Source organism: Tachypleus tridentatus, chromosome 4, assembly GCF_004210375.1.
Source record: "Tachypleus tridentatus isolate NWPU-2018 chromosome 4, ASM421037v1, whole genome shotgun sequence".
Lineage (NCBI taxonomy): Eukaryota > Metazoa > Arthropoda > Merostomata > Xiphosura > Limulidae > Tachypleus > Tachypleus tridentatus.
Window position 1 is genome coordinate 26,133,881 of NC_134828.1, and position 17,204 is coordinate 26,151,084.

At 32.6% G+C, this 17,204-nt stretch overlaps 1 protein-coding gene across 1 annotated transcript; it reads left to right on the forward strand.

Annotated features, from left to right (window-relative positions):
- The first annotated feature begins 7,596 nt into the window (after nt 1-7,596).
- Nucleotides 7,597-13,519, forward strand: LOC143248272 (crustacean hyperglycemic hormone B-like). Its single transcript, XM_076496679.1, has 3 exons — nt 7,597-7,679; nt 9,813-10,030; nt 13,237-13,519. The coding sequence occupies exons 2-3, from the start codon at nt 9,813-9,815 to the stop codon at nt 13,355-13,357; spliced, it is 339 nt and encodes a 112-aa protein (XP_076352794.1). The 5' UTR covers nt 7,597-7,679; the 3' UTR covers nt 13,358-13,519.
- Nucleotides 13,520-17,204: the final 3,685 nt, after the last annotated feature.

Sequence of the window (17,204 nt, forward strand, 5' to 3'; positions counted from 1 at the left end):
TGATCCATATGGATCATGAACTCCTATCCATTGAGGCAGTTCTATAAGGTCTGGAAGGCAAATAAGATGGCCAGACATATTCGTTCAATCACAGAGTAGTTCTTTATCCTACTCAATAGATTTTTACTTATATACATTACTGGAAATAGTCCATCTTTATGTTTATTGTAGGAGTACTGCCCTAATTCCAATGTCTGAAGAATCGGCCTGAATGATGAACGGTTTGTTGAAGTCTGGCATTCCAAGGATTGGCAAACTTATTAACACGTTCTTTAACTTCTGGAAAGGTATTTGGTTTGGTTGTTCCCACTTGACCCTGTTAGTTTGACCTTTTTTGGTAGTACCATGACTTGTTTCTCGGTTGTTGGAACTGGTGCATCATGAATGTGAACTAACTTTTTAATGTTGAATGTGGTTGAAGATTGCTACAGAGCTGAGCAAATCAAATGGAATTATCTTGAACTAGTGACACCCATCTGTATTACAAATGCTATATTTTCTTTAGAAGCTGTCTCCATCGGAACCTACCAATAACCTTTTCCGAAATTGATCTTGAACAAAAACTTGGCTCCATCTAGTTTCATCATGATAACCCCTTAGTTGTTCATAGGTTCGGAGTTGAATTTCGTCACGAGATTCAGCTTATGGAAGTCTATGCAGAAGTGGTTTCTCGGTAAGCAAATAATACTGCTTGCATGCATTTGTACCAGTCTCTCTTTGCACGTCTTTAACATGCTCTTTAAGACTCTATTGACATTTTCATGTCATCTAGGGTTATACAGATTGGTAAAAAGTTGCCTAATGCTGATGAGTCTGCATACCTCTAGCATCAGTTCTGAAGTAAAATGGATCATTTTCTCACTCAGAAATTTTCAGAAAGCATATCTCACTGAACAATTCCAGGATGGCTCCTGCTACTCTTTCCATCTGTATCTTCGTCAGTTCAATGTATTCTGAATAACGTGTGGAATAATCGACTACTGCCAGTACATACCAGTTGCTCTTGTCAGATACAGGTGTTAATGGCCCCATCAAATTCACAGCTACTCTGCTGAATGGCTCTTCTGTGAGAGGCATCTTATCCAGTGGCACATTGATTACCTTCCCTTTAGGTACTGTCCTTTGATGGATGTCACTACATAATCTAGTCACATCTCCAATGTCCCCTGACCAATGGAAGAGTTAACCTGTTTGGTATTTTCTTTGCTCCAAGGTGTCCTCTCACAATCGACTCATGAGCCATTTTCATCACTTGAGTCCACTAGTCTGTTGGTACTATGAACTGTTTAACTTTCCCAGTATAAATGTTTTAGTAGAACTGGTGCAACACTCTCTCACGGTCCTCTATTGTGTAAGTACCCTTCCCTCTGTCTTATGCTCGACTTTCGACTAGGCACTTTCCTGAAGTTTCTGCATTGAAAGGTCTTTCTTCTGTGCTTCCTTCAGTTCCTGTATATTTACATTCAGAATCTCACCTTTCGAGGCTTACAGGGGCTTCATGTCTTGCTTGCTTTTCTTTTCATGTGCTCTAGTGGTGACTGCAGATGCTTCATCTTTTGTTTGGTTCCTCCAGTCACCAAGTCATAAATGCATGCTTCATACACATTGACTCACTTCCTTCATGTGGTGAATCTAACGGGTTGTCTCTGTTTTGCTCCTTCTGGCAAGAGCATCTTTGGCAATAGTCACTCTTTTCTTGTTTCTCTCCAACATCATACATTTGTAGGTAATTTCAGCAGTTTTATGTTAAAATATTTTACTGTTACATGTTGGTGGCAGACTTGCACCCATTCATAATGTGTCCCATTTTATAACAAGTGTAGCACCCCACTTCCTTCTTCTCTGTCAAGTTCTTATCACGTTTATTACTATCCTGGTTATTCTTGGACTTGCCAGTTATACTCCCTCCAGGGACTTCCATCTACTGTTCTGCCAGCTGCATCATCTTATCCATCTATTTTGATGATCTCTACTTTAGAAATAGACACATTGCAGTTGAGCACGTGATCAAAAAATTTTCACGTTTTGGAAGAATTGCCAGTCGTTCAAAACTATTTTGAAACCTTGCCATGTTTTTCAACTTTGTGAGTATCGACGTAGACATGCCACTAACTGGAATACTGTTTTTCCAATGCCAGGTTTAACATCTATAAATTTACGGAGATAAGTTTGTCACTTTTCAGCAACAGCATTTTCAACTTGTGATAGTTCATGTCATCTTTGACGTTATGCCGACATATACTTCTAGGCCTTTTTCTCTGAGAAGAGGGCTGGAACACAATGCCCAGTTACCTTTGTCCCAAATCTGACTTTGAGTGAAATTTTATACATCTCCAAGTAAATATCTATGTCGTCCTTCTGTTCATTAAACATAAATAGTTTGGGTATATTGAACCTCACCCAACTGTCATTATCAGATCCTTCACTTTTCTGTTGGGTGAGCTTAAAAATTTCAGATTGTGCTATTATTCTTTCTATTTCCATTCTTTCACCTCTCTCCTTTTCATTGTTCTAATTTTCTGCTCTTGTTCGCTCTTCCTTTAGATTGACTTGTTCTGAATACATTATTTTAAACAAGTGGATTCTGAGCTATCTGTTTATTGTTGAAATTTATCGCTAGCAAGTCACAGACACCTACTGTAAAAACCTGGCCATATAAAAAAGCTGACACCTAGTTAAAGTGACTTATGTATATTAGTGTTTTAAAATCATTCTGACTACTACCATTTTAAAGTCATCATGATTAACGTTTAAAAATGACTATAACCACTGCAGTTTTAAAGTAACTACAACTACTACAATTTTAAAGTAACTACACTACAATTGTTCTAAAATGACTATGACTACTACAGTTTTAAAGTAACTATAACTACAACCGTTTTAAAATGACTATAATTACTACAGTTTTAAAGTAACTATAACTACAACCGTTTTAAAATGACTATAACTACTACAATTTTACAGTAAGTATAATTACAACCGTTTTAAAATGACTATGATTACTACAATTTTAAAATAGCTGTAACTACAACCATTTTAAAATGACTATGATTACTACAGTTTTAAAGTAACTATAACTACAACCGTTTTAAAATGGCTATAATTACGACAGTTTTAAAGTAACTATAACTACAACCATTTTAAAATGACTATAACTACTACAGTTTTAAAATGACTATGCCTACTACAATTTTAATGTAACTATAACAACAACCGTTTTAAAATGACTATAACTTCTATAGTTTTAAAGTAACTGTAACTACTACAGTTTAAAAGTAGCTATTACTACTATAATTTTAAAGTAGCTACACTACAACCGTTTTAAAATGACTATGACTACTACAGTTTTAAAATCACTACGACTACTGCAGTTTTAAAGTAACTATAACTACAACCGTTTTAAAATGACTACGACTACTGCAGTTTGAAAGTAATTATAACTACAACCGTTTTAAAATGACTATGACTACTACAGTTTTAAAGTAACTATAACTACAACCGTTTTAAAATGACTATAATTACTACAGTTTTAAAGTAACTATAACTACAACCATTTTAAAATGACTATAACTACTACAATTTTACAGTAACTATAATTACAACCGTTTTAAAATGACTATGACTACTACAGTTTTAAAATCACTACGACTACTGCAGTTTTAAAGTAACTATAACTACAACCGTTTTAAAATGACTACGACTACTGCAGTTTGAAAGTAATTATAACTACAACCGTTTTAAAATGACTATGACTACTACAGTTTTAAAGTAACTATAACTACAACCGTTTTAAAATGACTATAATTACTACAGTTTTAAAGTAACTATAACTACAACCATTTTAAAATGACTATAACTACTACAATTTTACAGTAACTATAATTACAACCGTTTTAAAATGACTATGACTACTACAGTTTTAAAATCACTACGACTACTGCAGTTTTAAAGTAACTATAACTACAACCGTTTTAAAATGACTACGACTACTGCAGTTTGAAAGTAATTATAACTACAACCGTTTTAAAATGACTATGACTACTACAGTTTTAAAGTAACTATAACTACAACCGTTTTAAAATGGCTATAATTACGACAGTTTTAAAGTAACTATAACTACAACCATTTTAAAATGACTATAACTACTACAGTTTTAAAATGACTATGCCTACTACAATTTTAATGTAACTATAACAACAACCGTTTTAAAATAACTATAACTTCTATAGTTTTAAAGTAACTGTAACTACTACAGTTTAAAAGTAGCTATTACTACTATAATTTTAAAGTAGCTACACTACAACCGTTTTAAAATGACTATGACTACTACAGTTTTAAAATCACTACGACTACTGCAGTTTTAAAGTAACTATAACTACAACCGTTTTAAAATGACTACGACTACTGCAGTTTGAAAGTAATTATAACTACAACCGTTTTAAAATGACTATGACTACTACAGTTTTAAAGTAACTATAACTACAACCGTTTTAAAATGACTATAATTGCTACAGTTTTAAAGTAACTATAACTACAACCGTTTTAAAATGACTATAACTACTACAATTTTACAGTAACTATAATTACAACCGTTTTAAAATGACTATAATTACTACAGTTTTAAAGTAACTATAACTACAACCGTTTTAAAATGACTATAACTACTACAATTTTACAGTAACTATAATTACAACCGTTTTAAAATGACTATGACTACTACAGTTTTAAAGTAACTATAACTACAACCGTTTTAAAATGACTACGACTACTGCAGTTTTAAAGTAACTATAACTACAACCGTTTTAAAATGACTACGACTACTGCAGTTTGAAAGTAATTATAACTACAACCGTTTTAAAATGACTATGACTACTACAGTTTTAAAGTAACTATAACTACAACCGTTTTAAAATGACTATAATTGCTACAGTTTTAAAGTAACTATAACTACAACCGTTTTAAAATGACTATAACTACTACAATTTTACAGTAACTATAATTACAACCGTTTTAAAATGACTATAATTACTACAGTTTTAAAGTAACTATAACTACAACCGTTTTAAAATGACTATAACTACTACAATTTTACAGTAACTATAATTACAACCGTTTTAAAATGACTATGACTACTACAGTTTTAAAGTAACTATAACTACAACCGTTTTAAAATGACTACGACTACTGCAGTTTGAAAGTAATTATAACTACAACCGTTTTAAAATGACTATGACTACTACAGTTTTAAAGTAACTATAACTACAACCGTTTTAAAATGGCTATAATTACGACAGTTTTAAAGTAACTATAACTACAACCATTTTAAAATGACTATAACTACTACAGTTTTAAAATGACTATGCCTACTACAATTTTAATGTAACTATAACAACAACCGTTTTAAAATAACTATAACTTCTATAGTTTTAAAGTAACTGTAACTACTACAGTTTAAAAGTAGCTATTACTACTATAATTTTAAAGTAGCTACACTACAACCGTTTTAAAATGACTATGACTACTACAGTTTTAAAATCACTACGACTACTGCAGTTTTAAAGTAACTATAACTACAACCGTTTTAAAATGACTACGACTACTGCAGTTTGAAAGTAATTATAACTACAACCGTTTTAAAATGACTATGACTACTACAGTTTTAAAGTAACTATAACTACAACCGTTTTAAAATGACTATAATTGCTACAGTTTTAAAGTAACTATAACTACAACCGTTTTAAAATGACTATAACTACTACAATTTTACAGTAACTATAATTACAACCGTTTTAAAATGACTATAATTACTACAGTTTTAAAGTAACTATAACTACAACCGTTTTAAAATGACTATAACTACTACAATTTTACAGTAACTATAATTACAACCGTTTTAAAATGACTATGACTACTACAGTTTTAAAGTAACTATAACTACAACCGTTTTAAAATGACTACGACTACTGCAGTTTGAAAGTAATTATAACTACAACCGTTTTAAAATGACTATGACTACTACAGTTTTAAAGTAACTATAACTACAACCGTTTTAAAATGACTATAACTACTACAATTTTAAAGTAACTATAACTACAACCGTTTTAAAATGACTATAACTACTACAATTTTACAGTAACTATAATTACAACCGTTTTAAAATGACTATAATTACTACAGTTTTAAAGTAACTATAACTACAACCGTTTTAAAATGACTATAACTACTACAATTTTACAGTAACTATAATTACAACCGTTTTAAAATGACTATGACTACTACAGTTTTAAAGTAACTATAACTACAACCGTTTTAAAATGACTACGACTACTGCAGTTTGAAAGTAATTATAACTACAACCGTTTTAAAATGACTATGACTACTACAGTTTTAAAGTAACTATAACTACAACCGTTTTAAAATGACAATAAGTACTACACTTTTAAAGTGAGTATAATTACTACCGTTTCAAAATGACTGTGACTACTACAGTTTTAAAGTAACTATCACTACAACTGTTTTAAAATGACTATAACTACTACAGTTTTAAAGTAACTATCACTACAACTGTTTTAAAATGACTATAACTACTACAGTTTTAAAGTAACTATAACTACAATCGTTTTAAATTGACTATAACTAGTACAGTTTGAAAGTAACTTTAACTACAACCGATTTATAATGACTATAACTACTACAGTTTCAAAGTAACTGTAGCTGCTATCAACTTATAGTCACTATGGCTACTGTTTCTGAGCTTCACTCTCTACCGTGAGGTGACATCTCTCTCAGACCGCAGCATGTTCCAGTAAAAATGTCACAGAAACAAACGGTAAAATGAAAATGTTCGGTCAGGAAATTCATTAATTAATGTTTAGTTTTTATATGAAGCTCTAAATGAAGTAGCAACATGTATGAAAGTCTACAAAGAGTTTGTGAAATTATCTGAACATTATTTTGTCCTTGTAAAATGTTTAGTCTTAAATAATTTATGAAGCCTCGAGAAATAACCGATAAGTAAATCAACTAACCCTTGATGTAAAACATCTTTAGAAATGACCATCGCCATTCAACAATACTGAAATCCATATACCTCATATATCTACCTACAATAATCAGATTTCAAAATTTTTTAGAATATTTCGATAATGTTTTCGATGTTTGGAGAAATATCAAAATCAATGAGATTCTGCACGTGGAGATCAGCTTTTTTTTCTGTTTCCTTCATCCATGGGGTTCCAATCCTACAGTAGCACCATAGTGGTTTTCATTCATACCTTTTTGAGTTATATGCTCTGTAATTATTCTAAATTTAAACATACATAATTAGGCACGTTTTGAATCATTACAAATACAGTCCAGTAGGTGGGCCAAGAGTTAAAGATGGAACAAGGAGGTTTGAAACGGCTTCAGTTATGAAACTTCTGCTGAGAGATGGGTTGGACAATGCGGTACAAATGAGCTCACTCATACGATATCTTGTACATCTAACCACTTTTGTCCCTTTTATTTCCAAAAGAACCACAATTTTCTCAGCGTGGTGTACATCGTCACCTTTCCACGTGGATGGTGGAAAGAGAGAGTATTTAAACCAGAAGATCTCTAGGAAACTAGACCTTGGAAACAACCTTTCTTCCTGTCTTCACAAAGTCTTGGTTTGCTTTCCAGCTTAACTCTTCAAGGTAAGGTTTCAACTTTCTTATACTGTAAAGTGTTTCACTAAAAGTCTTACAAGAATAAATGGCTAAATGAAAATGTTTCGCCTCGAAATTGTTTTCAAATCATGCTTGTCTTAAATATGGGTTATATACTATACTATACTATACTATACTATACTATACTATACTATACTATACTATACTATAACCTTTTAGTTCTAACAGAAAAGTAAGGTGAAATCACAAGATCTGTTTTACAACAACAGTTATTAGATACGATATATTTAAAAACAAAGCTATTTACAAAAGATACATTTAACAACGAAGTTGTTTAGAGAACATCTGTTTAAAAACAAGTTATTGAGGTAAGACCTGCTTAACAATAAAGTTGTTTATGTAATATCTGTTTAATAACAAAGTTGTTTAAATAATATGTGTTTAATAACAATGGTTATTTAGCTAAGACCTGTTTAACAATAAAGTTGTTTATGTAATATCTGTTTAATAACAAAGTTGTTTAAATAATATGTGTTTAACAACAATGGTTATTTAGGTAAAACCTGTTTAACAATAAAGTTGTTTAAATAATATGTGTTTAACAACAATGGTTATTTAGGTAAGACCTGTTTAACAATATAGCTGTTTAGAAACTTATCTAAATCTTGAAAACAAGTTGTATCTTTTCAATTCAAAGACATGGAATATATGGTAAACAGGAGAGCTAATGGTAATTCATTCATCAGCAGCCGTTAAACATCTGTTTTTATAACTTAACCATTTATATGTTTTGCAAATAATGTTTGTTTATATCTCACCCTAAATTTACGATATATTAAATACTTTATAAAACAGAACTTATGTGTTTTTTTAATGTGGCGGATAATTTTAACTCACCACGATGGAAAGAAGTAATGAGGTGAAGCAAACTGTACAGAAAACACACCGTATTTACTTTAACGTCACCAGTATTGTAGTAAATTTATCAATTGTTTCACTTAACGTTACCAGTATTGTAGTAAATTTATCAATTGTTTCACTTAACGTTACCAGTATTGTAGTAAATTTATCAATTGTTTCACTTAACGTTACCAGTATTGTAGTAAATTTATCAATTGTTTCACTTAACGTTACCAGTATTGTAGTAAATTTATCAATTGTTTCACTTAACGTTACCAGTATTGTAGTAAATTTATCAATTGTTTCACTTAACGTTACCAGTATTGTAGTAAATTTATCAATTGTTTCCTTAACGTTACCAGTATTGTAGTAAATTTATCAATTGTTTCACTTAACGTTACCAGTATTGTAGTAAATTTATCAATTGTTTCACTTAACGTTACCAGTATTGTAGTAAATTTATCAATTGTTTCACTTAACGTTACCGGTATTGTAAATTTATCAATTGTTTCACTTAACGTCACCAGTATTGTAGTAAATTTATCAATTGTTTCACTTAACGTTACCAGTATTGTAGTAAATTTATCAATTGTTTCACTTAACGTTACCATTATTGTAGTAAATTTATCAATTGTTTCACTTAACGTTACCGGTATTGTAAATTTATCAATTGTTTCACTTAACGTTATCAGTATTGTAGTAAATTTATCAATTGTTTTTTGCCAACGTCACCGGTATTGTAGTAAATTTATCAATTGTTTCACTTAACGTTACCGGTATTGTAAATATATCAATTGTTTTACTTAACGTCACCGGTACTGTAGTCAAGTAAACAATCTTTTATTTAACGTCGCCGGTATTGTAGTCAAGTTAACAATCTTTTATTTAACGTCACCGGTAGTGCAGTAAATTTAACAATATTTTACTTAACGTCACAATATTGTGATACATCAGCTATATTGTTTCTGTGTTGTTATAGTTTCGTAAATATGCCAGTTTTAACATACAGTGTTGAAGTTTATGAGCTTTGTTGTACAAATAAACAAATAATTTTATATTTAACCCACGAAATTCCCAAGAGGATGCTATATGTGAGCAAAAACATTCTAAGATAACGTCTTGTCATCAGGAAACGTTACATGTTTATAAAACTCACACCAACTGATCTGATATAAATAACGTCCTAAATTTTCATATTTATAAAATAAAACAGCCTGAGATTTCGTTTTTGTAACGTAACTTTTTTTTTTTTTTTCACAGATGATTCACGGATGGAACAGCGTGTTTGCTCTGGTCGTTGTCACGCTACTAGCAATTTTCGCTTCTGGGATGGCTCAAACGAGGTCCATCCAATTGAAACCTTTCCGGGACATTGGCTGTAAAGGAGAATACAACAAGTCTAAATTTGCTCGTCTGAACAGAGTCTGTGAAGAATGCTACAACCTGTATGTAGCACCGGAAGTCGTACTTAAGTGTCGGTGAGGACTAAGTCTTGTTCATAAGAGATATTTACAGTTACACCTCTACAGATGTTACAACGTTTTCCCCCAGTGGCACAGCGGCATGTTCGCGGACTCACAACGCTAGAAATCGGATTTCGATACCCGTGGTAGGCAGAGAACAGATAGCCCATTCTATAGCTTTGTGCTTAATTCCAAACAAATTGTTACTACGAACAAAAACAATTTATTGGATACGTAACAAACACACACAAAAATTTCATTCTTTTAAAGTTTCATAGAAGATTCCAACAGAAGGGTCCGGCATGGCCAGGTGATTAAGGCACTCGACTTGTAATTTGAGAGTAGCGAGTTCGTATCCCCGTCATACCAAACATGCTCGCCCTTTCAGCCGTGGGGGCGTTATAACGTCACGGTCAATCCCACTATTCGTTGGTAAAAGAGTAGCCCAAGAGTTGGCGGTGGGTAGTGATGACTAGCTGATTTTCCTCTAGTATTACACTACTAAATTAGGGACGATTAGCGCAGATAGTTTTCGTGTAGCTTTGCGCGAAATTCAAAACAAGCCAAACCCAACAAAAGAACAGATTATTACAAAAATATGCAAGCAGGTTGTTTTACTTAAACTGCGAAATCAGTGCATTTACAGTTGTTTCTGTTACAATGGGTTAAACAGACGGACAAACAAATAGATACGTAGATCAAATAACAGTAAACTAACAAAAAAGCAAAACCATAATTACTTGTAAAGTATTAATTAATAGTTTTGATTAATATTTATCTCATGAACATTAGTAGCGGACTTCTCCGCTAGGTGTACAAAGTTTACTTCTTGGATGTTCGTAATGAGCTCAATTGGCGTTATTTGTTTGTTTACTTTTAACCAGAACAACAGCTGAGCTATTTTGATGAAGGAAGCGACAAAGTGAACCAGTTGGTTATGATAAAGTTATCTTTCGTACTGAGTTTTAACCGAATTTTCTATGTTGATAACTGAAATAGATAGTTACAAAGGAAGAAACTGTTCGTGTCAAAATCCTGATTTTGTACCGGAATTTTTGCCGAATTTTCTATGTTGATAATTAAAATAGATAATTACTGGAGGAGCAACTGTTTATATCAGTATAATAAGTTGTGTTGGGTTCCTTTGTGTTAACACTTGGCACATAAAAATATTTTACAATATGGCCGTTAAACGTAAAGTGACTTTCTGTAATACATGATCGAGGTTGGCTTACGATCTGTTGTCAGGACAGTATATCTAACTTAGATTGTCCCAAAGATCTAGCTATTATTGTGAGAACGCGTTTTTTCTTTGTTAGACTGTCTCCAAGATCTAGCTGTTGTTGTGAGAACGCGTTTTTTCTTTGTTACACTGTCTCCAAGATCTAGCTGTTGTTGTGAGAACGCGTTTTGTCTTTGTTACACTGTCTCCAAGATCTAGCTATTGTTGTGATAACGCGTTTTTTCTTTGTTAGACTGTCTCAAGATCTAGCTATTGTTATAAGAACGCGTTTTCTCATTGTTACACTGTCTCCAAGATCTAGCTATTGTTGTGAGAACGCGTTTTTCTTTGTTACACTGTCTCCAAGATCTAGCTATTGTTGTGAAAACGCGTTTTCTTTGTTACACTGTCTCCAAGATCTAGCTGTTGTTGTGAGAACGCGTTTTTTCTTTGTTACACTGTCTCCAAGATCTAGCTATTGTTGTGAGAACGCGTTTTTTCTTTGTTACACTGTCTCCAAGATCTAGCTATCGTTGTGAGAACGCGTTTTTTCTTTCTTACACTGTCTCCAAGATCTAGCTGTTGTTGTGAGAACGCGTTTTTTCTTTGTTACACTGTCTCCAAGATCTAGCTATTGTTGTGAAAACGCGTTTTTTCTTTGTTACACTGTCTCCAAGATCTAGCTGTTGTTGTGAGAACGCGTTTTTTCTTTGTTAGACTGTCTCCAAGATCTAGCTGTTGTTGTGAGAACGCGTTTTTTCTTTGTTACACTGTCTCCAAGATCTAGCTATTGTTGTGAGAACGCGTTTTTCTTTCTTACACTGTCTCAAGATCTAGCTGTTGTTGTGAGAACGCGTTTTTCTTTGTTAGACTGTCTCCAAGATCTAGCTGTTGTTGTGAGAACGCGTTTTTTCTTTGTTACACTGTCTCCAAGATCTAGCTATTGTTGTGAGAACGCGTTTTTTCTTTGTTACACTGTCTCCAAGATCTAGTTATTTTTGTGAGAACATGTTTTCTTTGTTAGATTGTCTCCAAAATCATTGTTTTTCTTTGTTTTTTACTGTCTCAAGATATGGCTATCCACGACGCCTACTGGTGTGAACACGATTCTTTGTCACAGAAAACAGTTTTCAACATTATTGAAATACATAAGACTTTTAACGATTTCTTACCAACAAAAGACGGCGCTACAAGCTCACATCTCTTTAATCTTTCATTTCTTACTTTCAATTGAGCTACAAAACTTGCTCACCCTTAAAGTTCTTATTGATAGTCTTATATAGTTCGTTGTTGCTTATAAATTTTCAATGTCACCTACTCAAGTAACATTATTCACTGTCCTTTATTTCCCATGAACTATTATTACGCTACAATTATCAGTTTCTTCTAATTAAACTAAAAAAAGTGAGATTTTTACTTGTGTGTATGTATGGTGGGGGCACAATAACTTGAGAGATAAATCCACTATTTGGTTATTTTAAGAGTAGCTGAACGAACCACTTGACACATGTGTCGCATAAAGTGTAGTTCATGTTGAAAATTACAACGTATAAAATATTATTCATATTACACTACATTTTTTTACAGACTTGGCCCGGCATGGTAAGGTGGTTAAGGCGCTCGACTCGTAATCTGAGAGTCGAGGGTTCTAATTCCAGTCACATCAAACATGCTCGCCCTTTCAGTCGTGTGGGCGTCATAATGTGACGATCAATCCTACTATTCGTTGTTTAAAAAGTAGTCCAAGAGTTGACGGTGGGTGGTGATGACTAGCTGCCTTCCCTCTAATCTTACACTGCTAAATTAGGGACGGCTAGTGCAGGTAGCCCTCGTGTAGCTTTGCACAAAATTCAAACCAATTTACAGGCTATTTGCAAATTTATATATTTCTAATTTTTACATCATTTTTTAAATTAATTATCTTACCACATTTCACGAAACATATTTTACTTTTTTTTTTATCAAATTAATATACTGCTAAATGTTCATATTATTATAGGGCCAACTGTTTCAAGAACGACATGTTTACCGCCTGTGTTGACGTTCTGTTGCTTGAAAAGGAAAAGTCAAAGTTTGAAAGCTTTGTTAACATCTTAATGGGAGACAGTGAAAGACCGTGATTCGCCCACACCAATTAAGTATCCAATCCATTACTCCAGTGATTATTATGGCTATTGTTTTTAGTTGAACAAACTATTTTTATTCTTAAAATCAATACGCAAAAGTTAATTTGAAGTTATAATTGTTATGATAACCATATTCTTGCATTAACTAATTAGAAAGCTAGCTTTAAGAATAAGTTGAGATGTCTTTCTGCAACTTACTATCATTGCTAAGCCTAAATCGTACTTTTCTGTATGTGTGGACTGTAATGTTCAACTGGCTTCTTTTCTAGTCACAATGTTAAAATAAAAGATGCATTTTATAATCTACAAACGAAGCAGTGGATATCTTTTTTTTTTTATGGGAATAACATGGCATAACAATAACAAATTACGTTTCTACAAACCTACAAGCCACGTTTACACTACCCGAGTTACCCGACACAAACATAGAAAGCTAATAAACGTGCATTTAAAAAGTAACTCAATATGCATGATAGGTAACACAGATCCAGACACTTCTAAAAACAAAACTATGACTGAAACGAAAATACATTGATTGATTTGTGATATCTGCTAGAAACAACTATATCTTCTTCACTACTTTTTTAGTGGTTCACTGAACCCCATACATTTAATCTACCTTCGAATTTACTACAATCTTTAACGTCACATTTCTAAAAATTTTCTAAGCCTATTTTATTAAATTTTCTAAGCCTATGTTATTAAACCTTTTGATCTTAACGCCATCATTACAATCTAAAACTTCTAGTTTACAACTAACTTACCACATTAAAATATAGTTTATAACAATATGTAGCTTGACCAAATACGAAACCTTGGGTAACATGCTTGAAAATATTAAGAATCACCTCCGCATATACAGGGTGGCCCGTAAGTCCCTGCCCATCCATATGATATTATGTTATATTCAGTTACGCATGTATTATAAATTTGTTTGTTTTTTAGAGGAATATGGCCGATGTAAGCCCATGTTGAGGAAAATGTCTCACAGAACATGGCGTCGCATAATATTATGCAGCGTAGAATGAGGGACGGTACACTGGATACATAAGATATATGGATGGGTAGGGACGTACGAGCCACCTTGTACAACAAAATATATGCGGAGGTGAAATAAACTTTAAACGTTTCTACGTAGTTTGACTACACGATTTTGTAAGCACACGTTTAAATGAGACACAGTTTTGTAAATATACGATTATGAACACTATTTATTGTGTCATACAGACAAGTTAAGCACTGAATCAATGTGTTACGCGGCTAAATGTGTCACATTGTTCTAAGCATTTGATTAAAGAGATCGCATGGCTGTAAACACAGGATTTAAAATTCTTGATTAAATGTGTTACGTGATTATAAACACACAATTACATGTGCCACGTGACTGTGCACACATGTGAAATGACAACTCTAGAACAATTTCTGTTGACTTTCTTCAGAATACACGATAAACTGTTTCAAATCTTGTTTTGTTTTTTTTTATAAACAGGAAAACTCATGAATCTTCTGAAACGTTAGCTGACAGAAAGTAAGTCACTGTCGGATGTTCATTATTAAACACAACGCCTGTAGTTTGTGATTCGCGCAGCATTCTTCTGTGTCGACGTTGCCTAGGTCATTAGGGTTAATATCTATTATAAAGTAATCGAGCGAGATTAGTTAGTATGTTAAGACGAACGCATAAAGTTACAGCCGACTCATCCTCAAAGTACCTAATATCCGATGTCAAGTCAAACATTCGTTAATACTAATTTCAGAATAGCTAGTACTGCTTTCAATATTCACTTCTTTGCAGACAAGCCCTTACACTCGGGATTTAAAATTCACTATAAATGGGCGCCATTAAACGCTGATACTTTCTGCTATATATAAGCTGAACTTTATATCTTACCAATCCTAAACTCCTCGTCTCCAAGTGTTCTCTGCACTCACAACTGAGGTTAGTACAGCACTAAATAATTCTCTTTAATAAATCTTGGATTTGATACAAAATTAAATATATATATTTGTGGGTATTAGTTCATAGTATTTACAGTTATTCTGGGTGAGGGGGGGTATTTTTCTTTTCTCTTTAAAACGTTAAATGTATCGAGTTAGTTTTCATATATATTTTTTACTCAAATTTCGTTTCTCACATTCTATCCTACTTCTGATTTTCGCTTACACTCAATTTTGTAGAAAATATCCGGTCAAAACATGAAAAGAAAAATGAAACCTACTCATTACAGACTTGTCTAATAACTTAAATACAGCATAAGATAAATAAAAAATGGTATGTTAATTACAAACTTTACTTTCTCTACTGATATATGCAAAATATGCTATAGTTCATTTTTCAAATGAATGTGTCAGGTTAGTCATTGTAAAACATTGTGTCAGATTAGTTATTGTAAAACAATGTATCAGACTAGTCATTGTACAACAATGTGTCAGATTAGTTATTGAAAACAATTTGTCAGGTTAGTTTTTGTAAAACATTGTATCAGGTTAATTATTGTAAAACATTGTGCAAGTTAGTTATTGTAAAACAATATATTAGGCTAGTCATTGTACAACAATGTGTCAGGTTAGTTTCTGTAAAACATTGTATGTGATTAGTTATTGTAAAACTGTGTCAGGTTAGTTATTGTAAAACAGTGTATCAGATCAACTATTGTTAAACACTGTGTTGAGTTTGTTATTGTACAGCAATGTATCAGATCAGCTACTGTAAAACAAATGGATCAGGTTAATTACTGTACAACAATATATGAGATCAGGTTAATTACTGTACAATAATATACTAGGTTAGTAGATTTGGTAATATAAAAGAAGTTTGTGAACTTTGTAAGCAGATACAAGTTATGAATATATTTTCAGTTAACATCGTTTGAGAATGCTACCCACAGTCCCCACCCTTGGTCTTTTAACACTTGTTTTATGTTTAGGTTAGTGTTTTAGCGTGATATGGCGACATCTGTCTGATCACTCTTGTTATAAATTTGGACCTACCAACATTAAAGTGCTTCATCGCAGTACACCGCACTTAAATCCAACTTATTTCTGTCAGAATACATCTATCGATCAAGCAACGATAGTAGATTTTTTTCATTTTGAAAACTGAAAGATGGCATACTTTATCACTTGGCCTTTTCGTTTCGTATCTCATTGTTCAGAACTTGTTAAACTTGTTCGTTACGAATTACACATTATTTTCCAAGGTTAAGTCTTGTAAAAAACGAGTAATACGTATCAGTTCAGACATGATGTTTCTTTATCAAAATGAAGGCTTTTTGTTTCTTTCAATAACAATTATTTTATGACAGCTGTATCCTTACAACACTGAGTTTGATTTGTTTGTTGTTAAGCGCAAACCTACGGGTATCGAAACTCTTATTTTAACGTTATAAGCCACAGCCTTACCATTCAATCACGTTGAAGAATCCCAATGAAAACATGGTAGTACAAGTTTTGGTCCTTTACTGTTTCTATCTTCTGTAGACCAGCCCTACACTAGCGATTACCTGATTCTCTCTCTTAATGTAATGTCAGCCCATACCCTATGAGGAGGAAAAGTAAAGGAGTTACTATGTTAGCCATGCTACTCTGAACACAACGTATACTAATACACTGTTCACTAACCATACCCATGAGGAGGAAGAGTAAAGGAGTTACTATGTTAGCCATGCTACTCTGAACACAACGTATAGTAATACACTGTTCACTAAAACAGTGCTTTTCAAATGTTTTAGGAAGCGCTTCCTTTTTTCTTCTTTATAATACACTCTTCCTAAAAAAAAAAAATCCAACACAATCCAGTAATGACAACGATGAACTTAGCGCTAAGAAACGAAAGTTTCCT